The sequence below is a fragment of the Notechis scutatus genome, chromosome 1, assembly GCF_049901735.1.
Source record: "Notechis scutatus isolate UNSWTSFEM ecotype Mainland chromosome 1, rNotScu1.2, whole genome shotgun sequence".
Lineage (NCBI taxonomy): Eukaryota > Metazoa > Chordata > Lepidosauria > Squamata > Elapidae > Notechis > Notechis scutatus.
Genome location: NC_142009.1, coordinates 269123945 through 269147418, shown reverse-complemented (window position 1 = coordinate 269147418; position 23474 = coordinate 269123945). Strand labels below are relative to the sequence as shown.

The 23474-nt window shown below is 37.4% G+C and overlaps 1 protein-coding gene across 1 annotated transcript in view; it reads left to right on the top strand.

Annotated features, from left to right (window-relative positions):
- LRP4 (LDL receptor related protein 4) overlaps nt 1-23474 on the top strand; it is a 109141-nt gene extending 85667 nt beyond the window's left edge. The window contains exons 19-38 of the mRNA XM_087951331.1: nt 383-488; nt 1249-1450; nt 2082-2271; nt 3220-3351; nt 4246-4386; nt 5249-5335; nt 5558-5729; nt 5853-6015; nt 7832-8057; nt 8367-8670; nt 8822-9040; nt 10922-11056; nt 11224-11332; nt 12576-12720; nt 16246-16359; nt 17550-17673; nt 18059-18126; nt 18541-18628; nt 19402-19543; nt 21554-23474. Coding sequence (XP_087807457.1) covers nt 383-488; nt 1249-1450; nt 2082-2271; nt 3220-3351; nt 4246-4386; nt 5249-5335; nt 5558-5729; nt 5853-6015; nt 7832-8057; nt 8367-8670; nt 8822-9040; nt 10922-11056; nt 11224-11332; nt 12576-12720; nt 16246-16359; nt 17550-17673; nt 18059-18126; nt 18541-18628; nt 19402-19543; nt 21554-21886 — 3200 coding nt within the window. The 3' untranslated portion in view covers nt 21887-23474. The remainder of the gene's footprint in view (nt 1-382; nt 489-1248; nt 1451-2081; nt 2272-3219; nt 3352-4245; nt 4387-5248; nt 5336-5557; nt 5730-5852; nt 6016-7831; nt 8058-8366; nt 8671-8821; nt 9041-10921; nt 11057-11223; nt 11333-12575; nt 12721-16245; nt 16360-17549; nt 17674-18058; nt 18127-18540; nt 18629-19401; nt 19544-21553) is intronic.

The following is a 23474-nucleotide window of genomic DNA, read 5'->3' as shown; positions in this document are numbered from 1 at the left end:
CAGCCTATCTGAATAAATGTGTTTTTCTTAATGAAAAAAAGAACATGGGACCGCATTCAAACCTATTGTAAAAGAAAGGTTTTAGTAAAATGATTCTGTGTTTTAATAGAACTAATAGTTTCTGAATAAGGATAACTAGAAATTCTAATCAAGCTAATTGAAAAAAAGTTTATAGAGGTCAGAAGTGATCATTCTTGACTGAGGATACTTTGTAGGCCTGCTGAAGAAGCCATTTTGATGATATACCTTGGTTGATATACCTTGGTTTTCTCCGACATGGTGTGTGAATGACATTTCAGTATGGATTATTTTCTTTTTTGATTTTTTTTTTTTGAAGGCTGGTTCTGATTATTTTTTTCTTTCCCTTTTCTATCGAATGCAGGAACAGACCGGATAGAGGTATCTAACATAGATGGGACCATGAGGACTGTTCTAATATGGGAAAACCTAGACAGACCAAGAGATATTGTGGTGGACCCTGTTGGAAGGTGAAAACTTTTCCTTTAAGATTGCATTGATCCTGTATGTCTTTGCATTTTGGTTCTTCCTAACAGTGATATCCCTGAAAGTTTGCTATTATAATTTTATATATAATTTATATATAATTTTTAAAAGTCTGTAGAGTTCATTCTCATGTGCTAACTATGTGCTAATTAAGATAAAACAAAGATCCATCCCTAATATCCGGTATGCCCAATATCCTTAAAAGATTAGTTCAGGGAAAGACAATGTAGTATTTTATAATGTTGAGAATAGACAAGACAGTGTTGAAATTTGCACCAAACCTGGTCATTAGTCATACTAGCTACAGCTAATAGGGGTGAATGAAAATCTTTTGAAGGGTATGGATCTGCTTACTTATGAGTTAACTCTTACAAACAAACATTAATAAGTCAGAAAGAATAAGGAGGATGACCATTTTAAGTTATCTGCAGAAAAGGGATGAGTAACTTGTAGCCGTTTTGACTAATGTGTAAGATGGTGTAAATTACAACTCTCTGCATTCCTTACTTTTGGCTATCTTGGCTGGAGCTACTGTAATTTATAATTCAACACCATATGAAAAGATGCTGGCGTATTTGACAAACGTAAGCAAATACCTATATAGCCACTGCAAAAGTGGAAAGCCTTCATTGTTTAGGCTTTTCTTTCCTGTTCTGTTCTCTTTCTTTCCTAATACAGTTAAATAAAAATTGTCAGATTAATCAGGTTTAGCAGTTACATACCATTTTGGGCATTTGTATGCAGGTTCATGTACTGGACTGACTGGGGAGCTAACCCAAAAATTGAGCGTGCTGGAATGGATGCCTCTGATCGGTTGGTGATCATCTCTTCCAACCTGACCTGGCCCAATGGGCTGGCTATTGACTATGAGTCTCAGCGCTTATACTGGGCAGATGCTGGCATGAAGACAATTGAATATGCTGGCCTGGATGGCAGTAATAGAAAGGTAAAATAGCCAAATGAATTGACTTCTGGGAAAGGGTAAATAAGAGATATACAATGTTTGTTTATAGAAAACATATGTGTATTGTCTTTGATCCAACATGCCCTGTTCTGATCTTCAGAGGAGTTCAGTTGCTCCTCTAAAGGGACAAATGGATAACTTTTGAGTGAAGACTAAGATAGTGAAATGTATGGGAAACAGTGCGGCATTATTGAGACAGCCTTAAACTTCCTCTGGTGCCTATGATAATTCTCAGCCAGGTCCAGTGCATTTGAAAGGGATCAGGTTGGGAATAGTTGTTCTACAGTTTGTCAAAAATGAAGGCAAATATACGTGTCCTGGGATAATTTTGCAGGATCCAATCTAGGTTGGTCACCAGGACCACATGTTTAGTCTTCTGAGCTTTCGGACTTGGGCTGGAGCCCATCTTCAGGGAACTTCTCTCTCACCAGAGTGTGTGTGAGAGACGTTTCCTGAGGATGGGTTCCAACACAAGCCCAAAAGCTTGGAAGATCTGGTCCTAGTGACCGACCCAGATTAGATTCTACACTTCGTATAGTCTACTGCTGTTTCTAAGGCAGCTGTGCATTGTTCTTTTCCTGGCAGTTGGTTGATTTGCTTTTGGGATTGACAGATATTGATCGGGAGCAATTTGCCTCACCCATTTGGGCTCACTCTTTACGGAGGACGGATCTACTGGACAGACTGGCAGATGAAAAGCATTCAGAGTGCAGACAAAAGGACAGGGCTGGGTCATGAGACTCTACAGGACAACCTAGAAAACCTTATGGACATCCATGTCTTTCATCGGCAGAGACCTGCAGGTATGGAGATCTTCTACATCAAGATAAGAAGTTACACATCTTTGGGCTCCAGACAGAAAGAATTTCAGGTTTTTCATTCTACTCTGACAGTGCCGTAATATTTACGGTACCACTAGAGGCACCCATTGATATCCACCGAGTCCCCCTTTTTAAAATTCTACAGGTAGTCCTCAACTTACAACCACAACAGGGACTGGAAAATTAGTTGTTAAATGGAGCGGTCATAAGAGAGGCATTATGTGACAACAGCCAATTTTACAATCTTTTTGGTTGTATTCTTTAAGCAAATCACCTCAGGCATTAAGTGAGACATCACGGGACTGCAACTTGCATGACCTTCCCTGCCAACTTTCCCATTGGTTGCAAAGGTTGCAAAGGGCAGTTATGTGACTGCAGGACACGGCAACTGCTGTAAAATGCTCAAAAGGATGTCAAGTTCCCAAATCATGACCACATGACTGTGGGGATGCTATAAATGCAAGGACCAGTTGTAAGTTACTCTTTTTCAATGCAATCATAACTTAGAATGTTTGCTAAATGAGTGGTTGTAAATCAAGGACTACCCGTAATGCTGTTATTTTTTTTTTTAATTAGGCAGGGCCACATGCAAAAGCAGCTGGAATCACACTGTATTTCACTTTGTTTACACACATTAAACTGCATTAGAGTAGTAATTACGTTAATTTAATCCAGTTAATGGTAGTATTATCTATCACTCTACCCTTGTTGGCTAAAAAAAATAAAAATTGGTATGGACTTTTGATGAGCTGGAGATTTTGCTGAAAGATTTGCAACCCTGAAGCATCAGCTTGTGCATCCATTTGCTTTTATGGAAAGTACTCCCTTACCCAATTCAGAAATATATATTTATGCCTATAGAATTTTGTAAAGCACAGTTATTCCTAATCGCTTTCTTTTGATACGTGGTTTCGCTACTGTCTCTTTCAGTGCATACACCGTGCCACATTAATAATGGTGGATGCAGTCATCTTTGTCTCTTGGCTCCACTTCCTAAAGGCTACAGCTGTTCTTGCCCTACTGGCATCAACCTACAACCAGATGGCAGAACATGTTTATCTGGTGGGTCTCTTATCTTCTGTGGTTCTATTAGTCCCTGGAAGAGGGCAAGGCCTCCTAAACCCTACATTCTGACCCTAGAAAAGTTATATACTCAAATTACAAGTATTTTACTTACTTACATAAATACATTTTCTACTTCAGGTAGAATTTTGTGTGTGTTGCAGTAGCTATTACTACTTTCCAACCAAAAGTAGGAATAGCTTTGATGGTGATGAAATGTCTGCATAAAAAATTGTTCCTATATAAATTATGTCTGATCACTTACTAAAGTACATAGAATTTGGAGGAAACACTATGCTTCATAGTATCAGACATAAATGCATTAACAGGTAAAGTGGAGTAGTAATATTTATGGAATTCTTGCTGCTTTTCAATATTATGGAATATTTTGTTTTACTAATTTTAATAACATTAATTTAAACTGTAAACATACATCAGTTTACATATGAGAATGTCACTAGGATTTGTTAAAAACCAGTAATGTATCATCTGTGGAATATGATAAATACATAATTATTGTACTGGTTTGATGTATGCATAAGCTGAAGACATGAATAATTTTTTAGATACTGGACCTTACTTGTAATGATTCTGATTATCACATATATTGTATTTGGCTTGCATATACGAAGGTACTATTGGTAAATTATATTGAACAATATTTTTTCTTAAGCATATGCTTAAAAATAATTATTACATAGTTGAAGGTAGAACATTCAGTATTTCTTATGATCTTTCATCATATTTATGGCCCTTCTTTTATGACCTTGGATAAATTGGTGGCTTTATTCATTGCCAAGATCACCTTTGCCAGCTGAAAATTTTTGTTGCAGTAAGAAGGGACATTTGAGAAAAGGAAGAATTATGCATTGAACTCCATTTTCAACTTTGCAGGAATGACTTCCTTCCTGATCTTTGCAAGAAGGTCGGATATTCGTCTGGTTTCACTTGATATTCCATATTTTGCTGATGTAGTTGTCTCAGTCAATGTCACTATGAAAAACACCATCGCCATTGGAGTTGACCCTGAAGAAGGTTGGCAATATGTAATTTAACCATTTTAGGTGTGGAATTATTCGGAATAAATGAAAGGCAACCTGTCCAATAAGTGGTGTGATTCATATTAAACAATACATTCCCCTATGTTCATGAAACCATTGTAAAAGCAGCTGTTTCTTTTAATGTCCAAGTCTTATTAAAGCAACCTTTCCCAAACTAATATGGTTCCAAAATACCTTCAAATGCAACTCCAGAATTCCTATAAGCCATGTTGGCTGAAAATTTTGGGAGCTGTAGTCTCCCAAGGCACCAGATTGAAGAAAGCTGTTTTTGAGGGTAGCTGAAAAAAATTCCCTGCTTTAATGCTCTTATTTATATTCAAAAAGTAATTTTCAAGGCAATTGTATTCCACATAGGTTCACTCCTGATGAAGTGTAGTGTTTTTCAACCTTGGAAACTTTTAAGATGTGTGACTTCACCTCAGAACATGTTGCTGTGGTATTCTAAGAATTTAAGTCCACAAATCTTAAAACTGATAAAAGCATGTATGTGTGTGTGTAGATGTGTGTGTGTGTAAGAATAAAATATTTTATATTAATATTATATTGATGGTGTGTGTCTTCATTAAATATCACATGGTATATTTATAAATAAATTTCTGTTGTTTTTGCTTTTCTTGAGAGGGTTATAGAGATAGACACTTTCTTTCCTATTTTCCTCCATCTTTGGAAATTCTTTTTCTAGCAATAATAGAATAAATAATAGATTAAAGACATAAAAAATCCCGAAGACACACTTACAGTGTTGTTTTTCACCAAAATAATCTTGGATATTTATGGACTAACAAGGGAATGTAACTTAAATAAATGAAACTAATGTTCTTTTGTTTTTTCAACAGGAAAGGTTTATTGGTCAGACAGCACACTGAGGAAGATCAGCAGAGCTTCACTGGATGGGTCTCAGTATGAAGATATCATTACTATAGGTAATAAATAGATTGTTTGGTAAATACTGAACCTGCTCTAGACTCTTTCAAAGATATGGATCCCTCTTTTTTTCTTTTTTCTGCATTATCTTCACCTAATGCAATTTCTAAAACTATAATATAAAGGTTGCCTTGAATACAGTGGATATTTTGAGGAGAAAGGATAGTATATACAGTATATTTTACTGACACTATAACAATAATATGTTTCTTTTGATGTAGGATTGCAAACCACAGATGGATTAGCTGTGGATGCTATTGGCCGCAAAGTGTATTGGACTGATACCGGAACAAACAGAATTGAAGTGGCTAACCTGGATGGGACAATGAGAAAAGTTTTAATATGGGAAAACCTGGACAGCCCACGGGCAATTGCATTATATCATGAAATGGGGTGAGTGCTAGCAATGGATTATCTTATTTTCTGGGGAAAGTCTGCAGAGGAGAAGAGAACATGACAATAAGTAATATGTTGATTTTTCAATTGATAATTTATTTGCCCCTTCTCTTCCTTTAGGTATATGTATTGGACAGACTGGGGTGAAAATGCTAAACTGGAACGAGCTGGGATGGATGGCTCTAACCGCATGGTGCTTATTAGCAACAACCTGGGGTGGCCTAATGGTCTGGCTGTGGATAAAGCTGGATCACAACTATTTTGGGCTGATGCACATACTGAGGTTAGGATGACATGAGGGGCAGTCTACAATTTTAAATGTTTGGTGTAGAAAGTTGCCTTAGAGTGAAGCAATGGAATGTAAGGATGAGGATGAGATCTTAGAAAGTAAGAGTAAATACGTGCATATATGCGTGTTCATCACTCTGGGATTCTAACACCATTCGATTTATTGGTAAACTTCATATTGGTTGACATTGCCTCAACTTCTGTTTCACTTGAATATATTTGTATACAGGTAGTCCTTGACTTACTGTATGATCACAATTGGTATCAGAATCTTGATAGTTGAGTGAAGCGATAGTTTAGTGAGATGTCATGTGACTGCTTCACTCAATTACCCCAATCCAGTTGTGGTCATTAAGTGATTGGGCAGGTTGTTAGGCAAATGGAGTCCTGGGAATGGAGTGTGGGATGCTTCAGGAGGTAGGAGAAATGTGGGAGGCTCCCTTCAGGAGCTAAAAATGCCCCCTTGTCAAAATCTAAACAGGATTTTCAGCTTTGAGTGAAGAGACACTTTTGTCTCTGTGCTAAGTCTCCCAAGGCATCCCCATCACCTGCTCCTTACCTTACCACACTGGCTGTCTAATCTCTGCTTGGATTTTGGCTCCCTTGCCTCTGGGGGCTGGTTGTAAGAGCTGCCTGCCAAAGGAGTTCAGCTCCCCTCTGCACATGAAAGGAACTCCTTCATTGGGGTGCAGAAACAGAGCCAAAATCCTCCAGAAACAAATGAGTTCCATTCCCTCCATGCAGGGAAGGGAACGTCTTTGGCAGGGTGCAAGAACAGAACCCATATCTTCAGGATTTAAGTTGTTTCTTCACCCTCTCCTTGGGATGCAGCTTCTTTCAGTCAGCTTCCAGAGTCACGAGAGAGTTCTCTTGGCAGGACAGTAGCAGGTTGCAACTTTTCCTACCAGTTTCCCCATCGAGTTTCTGGGGGACCTGGTAGAGAAGATTGCAAATGGCAATCACATGCCTGCAGCGTGCTTAGCAACCAGTCGTGTGTGAACAGGTTACCAAGCAACCAGATAGCGAGGATATCATAATTTATGGGGTGTAAAGCATCTTTTCTGAGGCTGTCATAATTCTGGATTATCGTTAAATGGATGATTGCAAATTGAGAACTACCTGTATTGCTGTCTGATGAGTTACAGATAAGAAGCAAAAAGAGTCAGATTTTAGAATCTAGATATGGTAGCTTGGAATCTTTCTGTGACTTGATTCAATCTTTTATATATGTACATTATCTCTGAGGAGAAAAATCTTAGGACGATGAATTCATTCATATATCTATCTCACAAGGCATGGGTGTCTTCTTTTCAAAGTGGAAATAGAGCACTGAAATTCACTGTTGATTTTCTTAAAGGTATGCCCTGATGAAGCTCTCAAATGACTAGATTCATACACATTAAATCCTAATCCCAGAATAGCAAAGTATATTTCCTACGTTCTCGTAACCTGCTGATCCAAACACATAAGATGGACCGATCAACACAACAAGCTGACAACTGGGTAGACTCCTATTTTAGCCTGGTTCAGAGGGTTGTGGAAATTCAGCCACTCAATGGTTGATTGCATAGCACAGTTGGGGAGTCAAGATATGCTTTGCTGACTTCATTTCTTCTGGGTTAGGCCTGTCTTTTCTTTTTTCTTTTGTCTTATGGAATCCTTGGGTGAAATTGAGATAGTTTAGCAGAATGCTAGAAATAAGCATCTAGATTACACTATTCTGGCTTTGTGGATCCTAGGAAGAGTTGCTACCCAGGAGGCCTCTGAATCTGAACCCGTAATCAGAAGCTCCAACATTCTATTCTTTTCAGCGTATTGAAGCTTCGGATCTGAATGGTGCAAACCGTCATACCCTCCTCTCCCCAGTGCAGCACCCTTATGGCCTAACTTTATTAGATTCTTACATCTACTGGACTGATTGGCAAACAAGAAGCATTCACCGAGCTGATAAGAACACCGGCGCTAATGTCATCTTGGTGAGAACAAATCTTCCTGGATTAATGGACATCCAGGGCATTGACAGAGGGAGACCTCTTGGTGAGTTTTCCTATTTTCTTTAAGCCAGATGTCCTGAATTTTCACGGGCATGCTTTAATTCTTGAAAAATCACTCATGGTTTGTTTTTGTTTTTTAAAGCAACCAGCATGCTTATCTGGCCTCCAGACAGTTTCTGTAGATTTTATTCCATTGTTTCTCCCTACTGTTCAATCACAATCCCATAGGCCTTGTTTGCCTGAGAATTATGAAATCAAAGGCTCAATTCTATCTGGAGGGCAACCGCCTGAGGAAAGCCATACTGGATTAATATTAGCCTTTTAATCTCAGTTATGATCTATTTCTCCTAAGGTACTAACAAATGTGGCATGAAAAATGGAGGATGCTCTCATCTCTGCCTCCCAAACCCTGAAGGCTTCTCATGTGCCTGCCCTACTGGAATTCAACTGAAGATTGATGAAAGGTCTTGTGATCCTTCTCCTGAAACCTACCTGCTCTTCTCTAGCCGGGGCTCCATCAGGAGAATCTCACTAGATACTAGTGATCACATTGATGTTTATGTCCCTGTCCCAGAGTTGAACAATGTTATCTCCTTGGACTATGACAGTGTAGATGGCAAGGTTTACTACACAGATGTCATATTAGATGTCATCAGGTAGGTATCTTCCAAATTCCTCATTGTATGTTCATTAGCTACATAATCGTATCTCCCCCCCCCCCAAACTGTTCTTGGTCAGAAGGATCTGCCCCATGGAAAAATGTTAAGGTAGAATGTTCTCCTTGTTCTCTATGATACCTTCTTTCAGGCGAGCAGATCTAGATGGCAGTAATATGGAAACTATTATTGGCCAAGGACTAAAGAGAACAGATGGTTTGTCTGTGGACTGGGTAGCTCGAAATCTATATTGGACAGACACTGGCCGCAACACAATTGAAGTTGCAAAACTGGATGGAAGCTGCAGGAAAGTGCTAATAAATAACAGTCTGGATGAACCACGGGCAATTGCCGTCTTTCCTAGAAAAGGGTAAGTGACTGAAAAGTCAGTATTAGCAAAAATATTTATTTAAATAATTTATGGCATTAGGTACAAATATTCTCTTCTATTGGTCCAGCAGCCAAAAAGGTAAGTGTAGTGCAACTTTCCCAACCTGGTGCCATCAAGATATTTTGGGCTATTGTTCTCACTAGTTATGTTATCAAAAAGGAGCTGTTGTGTTCTTATTAGTTATGTTATGTTATCAGGAGGGAGCTGTTACACTTGGAAGATGCCAGGTTGAGGAAGGGATAGAATGGGGGGGGTGGGGGGGGGGCGGGAAGGAAGAGGATTGGCTAAAGTAGAGGTCTGCCTTCAGACATCAGGCAAATGGATTTCTTTGGTGGACAGGCCATCTTTTAGACCTGACTGATATTTATGTACCCTTTTCCATTTATTTTATTTTTTATTTTATTTTATTTGGTTTGTCAATTGCTTACAAGATAATAGGTATAAGTATATACATAGTTATGAATACATGGATACATATAAGAAAAATAAAAGAAACAATAGGATAAGGACGGTAGGCACGTTGGTGCGCTTATGCATGCCCCCTACAGACCTCTTAGGAAAGGGGTGAGGTCAATAGTAGAAAGTCTAAGGTTAAAGTTTTTGGGGTTTGGGGAAGAAACCACAGAGTCAGGCAGAGTATTCCAGACATTGACCACTCTGTTGCTGAAGTCGTATTTCCTGCAATCAAGTTTGGTGTGATTAACCTTGAGTTTGTTTCTACTATTGACCTCACCCCTTTCCTAAGAGGTCTGTAGGGGGCATGCATAAGCGCACCAATGTGCCTACCGTCCCTGTCCTATTGTTTCTTTTATTTTTCTTATGTGTACCCATTTCATGTATTCATAACTATGTATATACTTATACCTATTATCTTGTAAGTGATTGACAAATCCAAATTGTGATTGTAGTTGAGGTAGTAGTTGTGGTAGTGGTTGTTGGGTTGGGATTTGATTTTGAGCTGATAGGTAGTTGCTTATCAGTGCTGTATTTTTTTTTCAAGAGAAATTAGGCTTATTTGTATAATTGTTTCAAAACATGTTGCTAAGCATTTTTCTATTGAGTGCATGAGTGATTCTATGCTATCAACTCTGTCAGGCAGGGTACTTGGTTGGTTTAGCTTAGGAAAACATGATGGACATAGACAAGGGAATGTATCTGATGCTTTTAGGAGATCAGCTATGTCTTTGTTTAATTTTAAGCAGGCAAGTTGGGCTTGATTGTCACATAGGTAGCATTTGATGTTATTTTCGCTCTCATTGATGGTTTTAAGACATCTGAAGCATGTACAGGAGTCTGGGAGGTCATTGGTAGAGATATTATTTTTTTGTTGTAGTTTGGTAGTGGAGGATTTGGAATTTCTGGAGTTTCTGGCTGGCATGGTCAATGACAATAGTACACTAAACAATTACAATAACTAACTAATGTGATAGGTAGACAGTTACTTAATGAATGTTGGTAATTAACAAATGTTAATTGATAAAAGAACAAATCAAAAGTAAGGTTACTTATTACTAAAACTCAATCAATCAACTTATTACTAAGATTCAATCAATCAGTAGACTAGATAATCAATGAATCAGTTCAATGAATCAGTAAATTAGTGGTCATTTAACAATTAATTATTATACTATTATATGATAAATCAATTATTATAGACAAAGCATTATCTATAAATATTTGGTCTTGAGGTACTGAAATAGTGTAGGCAGTAAAGTATTGGAGGTTTGTTGTGTAAAGTTCCTTTGTTTTTCCTTAAAGCCACGTTTGTTGGTTTTTGTTTTGCTTTATTTTTGTTTTAAAGAGGAAGCGTTGCTGTTTGATAGATTTGAATGGAGAATTTATTGGTTTATTTTCTTCCAGATACCTCTTCTGGACTGACTGGGGACATATTGCTAAAATTGAGCGGGCAAACCTGGATGGTTCTGAACGAAAGATATTGATCAATACTGATTTAGGCTGGCCCAATGGACTGACTTTGGATTATGACATCAGAAGGTCAGTACAACCTTGCATTTCAAAATTATTGTTGTGGTTTAAAAAAAAAACTTTCCCTTTTTTTAAGGCAGGTCCCCAGGCTGCCTTAGAATCAGAAATTGTAACCGAGAAAAAGAAAGTTTCAGGAGTGGACGTTAGTTTAACTTCCATTCTTTCTCTCCTTCTAGGATTTATTGGGTAGATGCTCATCTAGACCGCATAGAAAGTGCTGATCTTAATGGGAAATTGCGGCAAGTGTTGATCAGTCAAGTGTCACATCCCTTTGCCTTGACACAGGTACATAGAAAGGTGTGGTGGTGAATGCTGAAATGAAACTTAACAAATAGTTAACTAATAGTTAACTAAAAACTGAAATAGTTTGTTTACTTTGAGCACAGTGGACAAAGTTTGTACAGGGCTCTTTTTTCTTTCTCTTGTATAATCATTTAAAGAGAGATAATGTAGTGCAGTTCAGCTAATGTGAACTATCTGCATGGTTGAAAACAAGTTTCTTCATGACAGAAGAGTCAGGGTATAATATTGATTCCTTAGATATATTTAAGGCTTTTGATTCTCTGGAAATCCAATTTAAATTTGGGGTCACTTTTCGTAAGGTGATTGAATATATTGATGGATCAACTAAAGTTCAGATAAGACTGAACTGCTATTATTCAGATCCTATTATGATTTTAAGAGATACCAAGCAGGGTCGTCCTTTATCACTTTTATTTTTTAAGCTAGCCCTAGAAGCATTGGCAATAGCACTCAGACGCAATAATCAGATTTGTGTGATGAAAATAGGAGATATTTGCGGACAATACAATTTTGACAAATTTGAAGAGATTTCAGGATTATCGATTAATTTTCGTAAATCACATCTGATTTTTCATATTCTTCCAAAACTTCAAAAGGAAATTTCCATAACTTTAGGGGATCCAATAGTATATAATGCTTTATAATATTTAGGGTATGCTTATTACTAAAATATGAACACAATATTTACAAAAATTATATTGAAGAAATTAAGTAACAAAATGAAAAATTCGGCTTTAAAACATTTCAGTGTTTTAGGGTGAATTGCAACAGTAAAGAGGCAAATTCTTGCAAGGCTTAACTTTTCATTTCAATGCCTTCTGATTGTAATTTATTTATTTATGTTATTTAATTATTTATAATTTTTTTAAACTGCCCAACTCCCTTACAAAAGGATTTTGGATGGTATACAATAAAATATTATCAACATAAAAACTGCATATAAAATTTCAAAAGAGACAAGCAATATTAAAATTAATTAAAGCTTTTTCTTTTAATTTAATTAATCAAAAGTAATTTCAGAAGAGACTTTAAGTCACTGGCAAAAATGAGAGTAAATATAATAATTTGTGTTAATGTAATTACCTCTCATTACTTGAAAAATACCATACCAGTAATATGTTGAAAAAAACATAGAAAATAAATTTTAAGTTTAGACAGTCCCATTTGATTCCTCTGTGCTTATTACATAGTATTTTAATCCTGTGTTTGCCTGTTTTCTGAGCAGCAGGATAGGTGGCTGTATTGGACAGACTGGCAAACAAAATCTATTCAGCGTGTGGACAAATACTCTGGTCGTAATAAGGAGACTGTGTTAGCCAATGTAGAAGGACTTATGGATATTATTGTGGTTTCTCCTCAAAGGCAGACAGGTATATGCAATCACCTGGGTTTATTCATTAATTCATTGTATCTGATTAATGAGTGGTCTATTCTCTAAACCAGTCTTCTGTAATCCAGATGGTTGGATTACAACTCTCATCAACTGATCTGGCATGGCCATGAGATGGCTGGAGAATTTGGGGGCTGTAGTAATTAAAATACAGAGAATCTCTTTTTTTGTTTTCCCTCTTGATGAATGATTCTGAATTGTCTCTATTGCCTTTGTATGGATTCAGGTGGAGAAAGTAGTTGAAAGCATATCATTATGGAAAGCTATTTGGATTTAGGATCATACTTGTGAAATTATCTACTTTCCCTTCAGACACAAAGGCTGGGGATAATGGCTTTACCATGCAAAATATAGGAATAAACCTGCCTTTCAGGTCTGGCTGTTAGCTACTATTAGCCCACATTGATTAAACAAAACTCAGGCTGGTACAAATAATGAATTAGGCAAGGAAACCTACCCTCCCTTGTTGCTTATGCCCCAACCCACTCAAGGGAAAATACATGTCAGATGTTGAAAAATACAGGATTTTGATCCAAAGCATTAAGGAAGTGGTCGCTGGAAATGGCAGCAAGTGATTACACTGCTGCCACTTCTGGTATGCTTTATGGTTGAAAATGGTCATCTACTGTTTCTTCATGACAGAAGAGTAACAGGTACAGCATAATATTGATTCCTTAGATATATTTAAAGGCTTTCCTCATTCTCTGAAATCCAATTTAAATTTATCAATCACTTTTTTCTTAACTAAGGTGATTGAATATATTGATGGATCAACTAAATAGTTCAGATAAGACTGAACTGCTATTATTCAGATCCTATTATGATTTTAAGAGATACCAAGCAGGGTCGTCCTTTATCACTTTTATTTTTTAAGCTAGCCCTAGAAGCATTGGCAATAGCACTCAGACGCAATAATCAGATTTGTGTGATGAAAATAGGAGATATTTGCGGACAATACAATTTTGACAAATTTGAAGAGATTTCAGGATTATCGATTAATTTTCGTAAATCACATCTGATTTTTCATATTCTTCCAAAACTTCAAAAGGAAATTTCCATAACTTTAGGGGATCCAATAGTATATAATGCTTTATAATATTTAGGTATGCTTATTACTAAAATATGAACACAATATTTACAAAAATTATATTGAAGAAATTAAGTAACAAAATGAAAAATTCGGCTTTAAAACATTTCAGTGTTTTAGGGTGAATTGCAACAGTAAAGAGGCAAATTCTTGCAAGGCTTAACTTTTCATTTCAATGCCTTCTGATTGTAATGTATTTATTTATGTTATTTAATTATTTATAATTTTTTTAAACTGCCCAACTCCCTTACAAAAGGATTTTGGATGGTATACAATAAAATATTATCAACATAAAAACTGCATATAAAATTTCAAAAGAGACAAGCAATATTAAAATTAATTAAAGCTTTTTCTTTTAATTTAATTAATCAAAAATAATTTCAGAAGAGACTTTAAGTCACTGGCAAAAATGAGAGTAAATGTAATAATTTGTGTTAATGTAATTACCTCTCATTACTTGAAAAATACCATACCAGTAATATGTTGAAAAAAACATAGAAAATAAGTTTTAAGTTTAGACAGTCCCATTTGATTCCTCTGTGCTTATTACATAGTATTTTAATCCTGTGTTTGCCTGTTTTCTGAGCAGCAGGATAGGTGGCTGTATTGGACAGACTGGCAAACAAAATCTATTCAGCGTGTGGACAAATACTCTGGTCGTAATAAGGAGACTGTGTTAGCCAATGTAGAAGGACTTATGGATATTATTGTGGTTTCTCCTCAAAGGCAGACAGGTATATGCAATCACCTGGGTTTATTCATTAATTCATTGTATCTGATTAATGAGTGGTCTATTCTCTAAACCAGTCTTCTGTAATCCAGATGGTTGGATTACAACTCTCATCAACTGATCTGGCATGGCCATGAGATGGCTGGAGAATTTGGGGGCTGTAGTAATTAAAATACAGAGAATCTCTTTTTTTGTTTTCCCTCTTGATGAATGATTCTGAATTGTCTCTATTGCCTTTGTATGGATTCAGGTGGAGAAAGTAGTTGAAAGCATATCATTATGGAAAGCTATTTGGATACTTGTGAAATTATCTGCTTTCCCTTCAGACACAAAGGCTGGGGATAATGGCTTTACCATGCAAAATATAGGAATAAACCTGCCTTTCAGGTCTGGCTGTTAGCTACTATTAGCCCACATTGATTAAACAAAACTCAGGCTGGTACAAATAATGAATTAGGCAAGGAAACCTACCCCTCCCTTGTTGCTTATGCCCCAACCCACTCAAGGGAAAATACATGTCAGATGTTGAAAAATACAGGATTTTGATCCAAAGCATTAAGGAAGTGGTTGCTGGATGGCAGCAAGTGATTACACCTGACTGCCACTTCTGGTATGCTTTATGAGCCTTTTCTGAGTATGGTCATCTACTGTGTGAGCCCAGAAGAGCAAAGCTTGCTGAAGGAGTAACCTCAGGTACAGCATACATGTGTGATTGGCAAAACAAAGCAAACACCTCTTCCTCATTCCGAATCCTGCTATTATTGCTGCTATGTATCAATTCATTTTCTTTCTTAACTCCCATACTAGCAAATTGCTCTTATTCATTTCAATAGGATTTAGAGTAAACTGCTACATTTGAAAATGAGGCCACAAGCTTGCCATTTATTCCTCATGTTCAGCATCCTGGCCTCTGTTAAAAGGACTCCAGGAAGAGATTAAAAAAAAAACACCTATCCGCAGAGTTCAAAATAGAGGCCTCATACACTTTGTATATTGCCATGACAAGTATTTGACTTTTTAAAAGTTTAAAATGTCTGTGTCGTTTTTGCTGTAAAGCAGGGGTATCAAACTGGATTTCTTCGCTGGCCGGATCAGCACTGTAGTTCTCCACATGGAGGGGGGAGACAGGATGGACACTTCCTGCAGCACTTGCTGGCCAAAACAGTGCATGGGGGGGGGGGGCTGAGGTGGGCCACGTGAAGTCCCCCGTGGCCTGTTTTTGGCCTCCATAGCCTCCTGCAGCATTTTGATAGCCAAAAATGGGCCACATGGAGGGGGGGTGATGCCCTCTGACCTGTTTTCGGCCTCCACGGCCTCCTGGAGCACTCTGCTGGTCAAAAGCGGGCCATGGGGGGGCCTGCACCCCATTTTGGCTGGTACAGGCACCTCAGGCTGGTCCTTTGATATTTCCAGGCCAGCCCCATGGGCCAGATGTCAGCACCCCCCCTTGAGTTTGACACCCCTGCTTTAAAATGTTTATTCCTTTGGGTCTTGGGGAAAGCATGATGTTTCAGATTCTGTGATGTACTGTATTGGTCAGGACAATATTCATTTAGGATATTGGCACTTTGGTCAGAGGAGATACTTCTCACTGTACCCTAATATATTTTGGGTAAAGGAACATGAAGCTCTATGCTGGGGAGAAGAAAATTATATCTTTTGTGAAATATCTGGTTTGTATCTTCTAGGCACAAACATTTGTGGCGTGAATAATGGAGGCTGTACCCATCTCTGCTTTGCCAGGGCTTCTGACTTTGTCTGTGCATGTCCTGATGAACCAGATGGACGGCCTTGTTTTAATGGTAAATTGTTTGTATACTACACCTCCCAGCATGAATCATAGCCCATGTTTTCTCTTATTCATAGCTACTTGAGAAAAACAGCTTTGTTCCCTTAAATAAGCTACAGCTATAAAATACCTCTTTGGTAAAACATTCAAATGCCTACGGATAAGAGAGTAGTATTTTGTCTTTTTTTGTACTGTTTTATTAAAAAGGTTAAGTATTCTTTCCTTGAGGTGATTCTTCTACCTTTCAGATGTCCCATATATACCTTCTTCAATTCTTTAATCTTAATATACAGTACAATTTAGAACAGTTGGTTATATTTCACTGGTAATTTGTGTGTAGTGACTTCAAACATTTTCCTACATATAATATTAAATGTAATTTAGGAACCATTCATTGGTAGATAAAATAAAACCCTTCTGATATTTGTTTTCCATTGCATTTGCACAAGTTCTAGATGCCTGGCAAACTACAAGTGCTTATTTCTCATTTTTGTTCTCATAGGACAACACTACATATTGCATTACAAGAAGAATTATATACGCTTTTGCTCAAAGGTGGGATTCTACCAGTTCGGACCGGTTCTATAGAGCCAGTTATTATGAGAACCGGCAAATTATGCCCCTGGCTGGCTCCACCCCTCTCCACCTGGCCCTCCCCACCCTGTCAGTCCTTATCGCACATGCGCAACATTGCGCACATGCCCGACATCACTGACTGCATTCTTCCCCATCCAGTCACTCCTTAAATGCCTCCTGACGATCAGCTGTTCCAATGATCAGCTGTACTGGGATTCCCCTCACTGTCTTACTGCTTCACCCAGGAGGCTTCCCTGAGGCCCAGGAGGCAAAAAGAGGGGACCGTGCTGTGTGACCCCCCCCCCACGCTCTATTTTTTGCCTTCCTGGCCCAAGGGAAGCCTTCTGGGAGCAAAAATGCCCCCCCAGCAGGCTTCCCTGAGGCCCAGGAGGCAAAAAAATGGGTGGGGGGGGGGTTGCTGCAAAAAAAAAAAAAATGCTATGTCCACCCAGTCACATGGCCATGCTCACCTAGTCATGCCCACAGAACCGGTTGTTAAAAAATTTGAATCCCACCCCTGCTTCTGCTATATCTTGAATAATGAAAAGGTTTATATTTCCATAAATAAAAAGGTCAAGGTTCATTGTCTCCTTTGTCTCAGGTTCTTTTCCTTTCTCTTCTGTCTAGTTCCTAGCATGGGGCCTCCAAATCCTGAGACAACTCATGCAAGCAAAAGGAGCCAGACTTCTACTGACAGATTTAAAACTCCAACAACCAAGCCCCATATTTCTGTGGAAACAATAGAAGGAAAGTAAGTGGCTCTGTTGATTGAAAGTGATTGAGGGGAAAGTGTGGAGTCCAATTTCTTTTTTAAATAGATTCCTCTCCATCAATTTTTTTAAGAACTGCTAGATCATAAAGTTGTATATCTCTTTATCAGATGATAAGGGATCACAGCTAATCCATTAATTCAAACCATTCAGATATAGCCCTGCATTCTTCTTCCCTTATAGTGACAGAAAATTCATTGTGATGTATTAAAGGTTTTTCTAATAACAGCAGCAATAACTTTGGGCTATAAAGGTTATTCTTTTTACCTAGTTGTCTGCTTTATCTTGGTTCAATTTAACACAGTTTCTAATAGGAAGATGGCTTCATTTGAAGTTCAGCATCTACTTTTTCTTGTTGTTATTTAGCTGCTCTGACAAGAAAGTCGGTCAAGGTTTGTGCAACCGAGCAAATGAAGCAATATTGGCAACTGCAGGTGAGTTTTTCATGTTTGTCTTCACTTCATCTCAGGGATTCAGGGACATTAGATATTATCAACTATTGCTATAATTAAGTTGGAGTCATTGGATGAAATTATGTAAGTTGACAAAAGAGGAACTTGCTTAGTTTGCTATCTTGCACATCAGCTGTTTTATTTTTCAACTTTTCTTTTTTCTTTTGCTCAATAAATCTTAATGGGCACTAAGATGCTAATACTGAATGAAACCAGTGCAGACCACTTACTGATTTCATATACATATATTAATCTGGCTCTGTTCATTAAAATCTAAGAGGTAATAAAATGTAAATAAACACTTAACCGTCTAGGACACACAGGTTTTTACTACTTCAAATATATAGTTCTGGAATGACAGCATCACCCTTAATCTGACTGTTTATCTTCTTTCAGGAGAAGGGCTACATGTCAGTTACATCACTGGAGGTCTTCTCAGTATACTGAGTATTCTGCTGCTGATTGGTGCTGTGATTATATACAGGTAATTCTTTATCTTCCTTCCTTCAGCCTTTCTGAATTAATGTATCAATCACTCAGAATATTTTAAGCACATGCCAGGATTTATTTGAACTCAGTACTGTAAATTATAAGAAAATTTATCATTTTACCTTGCAAAATTAATAGGTGTGACAGTATTCTTACATGATAACTGGGGTTTGGAAGCAAGATGCTAGACAATAAAGGTCAGGCGCTTGTTTATTTACATAACTTCATTTGTAAGGAAACCTTCCTCTCCATATACATCTGTAAAATTCACTTATCTGTAGGATAAGTGGAAACAGATTTTTACATTCAAAGGATTGGACTTCTATTATGGTATCAATGTATGCTGTATTTATGTATGCTGCCTGATAAATGTAAGTAGGAATATAATGGAATAGTAAACATGCTTTGGTTTAAATCTTTCATTTTTGAATGGATATTTATCTTGTTTGTGAATGGTATTGTTTATTACTTTGCCAGAATGACACAAAATACACCTTGTCTCTTTAAACAGATGCACTAATAACTATACATGGAGGCTTTTGGTGTAGTGATGAGAGTTTGGCTGTAGAATTTTGTAAGAGCTAATGTTTTTAAGGAAATGCATTGAGATGCAGAGTAGCCTTGGAGCAATCACACCTTCTCACTCTGATCTGTCTACTGTGTTGCTGATATGGAAATAAAAGGGAGATCTCCATGGTAGCAGTAAATGTGTAGATCGAAATCTAATAAATAGAGAAATGTTTTCTCTTTATCATATTGTTCCTGCAGGCATAAGAAATCCAAATTCACAGATCCTAATCTAAGTAATTTGACATACAGTAATCCCTCTTATCGGACGTCTACCCAAGAAGTGAAGATTGAAACAATTCCCAAGCCAGCCATATATAATCAGCTCTGCTTTAAGAAGGAGGTAAAGAGCTTTTTTCAGAACTTGATATTAATCTCCTGTGGCATTAAAAACAATTGCAGTAGCATAATTTATTTGCATTATTGGAATCTTAGCTGCCTTAGGCAGTCAGAAATTTGGAATGACTTGTTTTAGTTATATTAATTATAGTCTTTGCTGCTTTAATCTTAGGACCTTTTATTGTGTGTCTTCCACTGAGTTGGTCCAGCTGATCTGATATGGTATTTTTAGTGCCCTTTGTCTATTGGTGCTTTGCTACCCATTAATATTGTGGTTGAAGGAAACCAATAATAGTTTTAAGAGTTTAGCCCTGATTTCTTTTGGTGCTGAAGTTTCCTCTGTTTCTTCCTCAGCATCTTTCTCACCCCTCTGATAGCCTTTCACCATTTCTCTTTTGACCACCCACAGACTCATATCAGGTATCATGGCTCTGTTTGTGCAACTTTCACCTCCCTTATTTCTGTGATGTTAAGTGATCTAATGCTCTCTTGATACAACTTCTGCTTGACTAACTTTCTGCTCCGTTGTTGAACTACTGTTGTTGTTTTTGCCCTTAGAAAGAAGTACTAGAAGCTCTTTTATAATTGCCCTAGTTATGCCATTTTATGCTGCCTGAATTTTGTTTTTACATTTGCATTTAAGCATGTAACCAAAAAGTAATCAGCCAAGAGGCGTTTTGAAAGAAGTTAAGATTTAGCGAAAAATTACTTTAACTTGAATATTTAGTATCTCTCTCCTTTCCTATGCATTTTGCTCATTTTAGAGACATGGTATTACTTTGTGATGTTTGTTTTTATACTAAAATTAATTATGGATTGCTTGGTCTAATAATTCTCAATATTTCCTTTGGACATTTTCAATATTGCATAGATCAGATATTGGCAATATTTATAATTTTTACTATACTTCTGCTGAAGATTAGATGCAAATCTCAGATCTGTGAAAAGTGGGGGGTCTCCGTAAGACATATATAATGGAAAATTTCTGCACTTGTTATTTTGGTATTGACTCCTAGTTTAATAATTGCTTATATTAATAGGATTTTGCTATGTCATTGTTTCTAATAGTTTCTGTTTCTTGTAATTTTTCAGTTTTTGTTTCTTGTAATTTTTCAATGATTTTTTACTGCTGTCCCTCAATATATTTATTGCTTCTTTTACTAACACTTAAGTAAACTGAATTTGCAAATAGTTGGCTACATGTGATCCACAGGCTACAGATTGGACATGCTGATTTAATTTATCTCACCCAAGTGATTCTAGGTATGGCTTACAGCATTAAAATTCTCTCTCTCTCTCACATACACACACACACACATACACACACACCTACCCAAGGAACTTTGACTCCATTCATCTCCAACAACAAAGCATATCCAGTCTATCCCAGATGTCTATGGGAACAGCAAAGTCTTGCAGAAGGCTAACAGTCTCCTAGTCTCTGGGAGGTGGTGTGGGGATGCTATTCCATAGGACATCTGCTGCCACTGGGAAGGCACAACTTGGTCCAACAAGTTTACATTGTTTAATGGAGGAGATCCAGAACAAGTCTTCACTAGTTCTGGTGGGGTGAGCAGAAACAATGGGATAAAGGCGATCCTGCAAATACCCTAGTCCTATGTTACAATGGGCTTTATATGTAATGATTATTACTTTTAATTGCACCTGGGAGCCTACTACCAATATTGCCATCATTCTTGTTTAGAATCCCATCTTTAGATCAACCATTTCCCTGTAGGTTGTTTTGTTTGTAGCACACTGTTAAGTCTGAATTAATTCAAATCGGTCAATAGTTGAAATAATATTTCTTGACTTTACTAATCTTCATATTTGGAGGGCATCAAGCTGGGAAAGTTTGATTTAGTCAGAACTATGATAATTTGTTGGGAAAATTATCTGCACCATGAGTTGGAGGATACAGTCCTGTTTTTTTATTCACATGACAAGAATTGGTTTTTCAAAAATATTTTGCTTTTTATACTTGACTGTACATATGTCTTGGTATTGTTTGCAGACTGGTCCTGATCATAGTTACACCAAGGACAAGATCAAGATTGTTGAAGGAATATGCCTCTTATCCAATGATGAATCTGAATGGGATGATCTTAAACAGATAAGAAGCTCTCGGGGATGTATTCTCCGCGACCATGTATGCATGAAGACTGACACAGTCTCTATCCAAGCCAGCTCTGGCTCACTGGGTGACACTGAAACTGAGCAATTGTTGAAAGAAGAGCAGTCAGAATGCAGCAGCATCAATGCAGCCACTACTCCTGAATGTCATGGCTCCCTTCCAGACACAGGCTGGAAGCACCAGCGCAAACCCTCAACAGAAAGTGAAGTCTAAAGAATATGCAGAGACTTGTCCCTCCTACTGTCATCCTTCACATTGATGAAATAGGATCTTGCCTTCTATTCAACGAAAAAGTTTGAACTACAGAGACTTCCTTTGCAGAAGCATTTGAACTGGACTGTGCCTTTGAGGCAATTGGAACACAGCTAAGGGACCCTTTTCACTCACTGCTAGATGTTTATTTATCATCCCTTCATCTTAAAAGCTGTGGTATTGAATCTAGCAGCAGTTTCTTTTTCACTTGAATTGACACAGCTTTCATTTGGCTTGTGCATAAGCTGGTCAAAGATTCCAAATCTTCAGTGGCCAGTTTTATGAACTTAGCCATAATTGATACGTTACCTTTTCTCAGAGGGTATTGGCACTAACTGGATTTTGCACTGTACTCCTTCTGTTTTAAGAGGAAAGGGTTAGGGCCAATTGAACTGTCTGAAGAGAACAAGGGAATACAAGAACAGGTCACTTTCACAGGTTCTGTACAGGGAGAGCAAATACATCTGAAACTTAATTGCAAGGGGCAATAAAATATCACTACCATTTTTACAAACTGGGGAACCACTGCTGCATCTAATGTAGGATGTGAGGATTTTAAGAGGGTAAAGTCTTAGTCTGTTGCTGGCAACAGTCATTGGTCCTGTGACATCCATCATAATACCCTTTCTAAAATATAGATAGAACTTACAAATCTGTTTCCTGGATAGACTGTTTTATTTCCATTTTCACTGGGCTTCCATTTAGTTTTGACCTGCACAGAACATTCTGGTGCAACATTATTTAATCATTCTTATTACCTGGTTCACAGGGCCAACTGCTGAAAAACTGTGCTGCTGAAATGTGTGTGGAACCCAAAAGTAGTGTATTAGGTTTAAGTATCTGGAACAAAATTGATGTAGTAAAAATCCAGTTCCAATTTTCTGTTGAAAAATAGGGCTCTTCTTCTAACTTATTTTTTGCCCGTCTTTTCTCTTTAGAAATCCTGGAAGGAATAATTTAGCTGCACCTTTTTTCTCCTATATGCTGTATTAGTTGAACAGACAAAATGAGGTATCAAAAAGTGGATGTGTGCAATTTAAAAAAAAATAATGTATTTGGATAGGAAATAATGCAGTTGACAGATGGCACACTACAAACAATTTGTTTATATAAAAATCCTTCCTTTTTAACTACATCAAAAATGATGCTATTACTCATTCTATGCTATAACAAAAAGTCAAAAGCTGAGAAACTGTCATTTCACAATATGCACTGTTGGTGATGACTTACACAACAAAGAATGTTTTTCACATTGTCCAAACTTTATTTGACAACACAGAAGTTCTACGGAGGCCCTATCTAGAACTATTAATCATATGAGGTATTCTCTGGGAAAATGTGATTCAGCCTCATTCTAATCCTACAGCTTCTCCCCCATGGTCAATGAAAGATGGACAATGGTGGTGTCCCTGAAAGGTTAGTCTTGATGAAGAGCACAAATTTCTTGTGCACCAAACTAGTCATCCATCTGCTTTCTGTATTGTTCCGGCAGGAAAAAATTCAAATGGATTCATGAACCACTGCAATATTATTTTACTTCTGTTCAAAA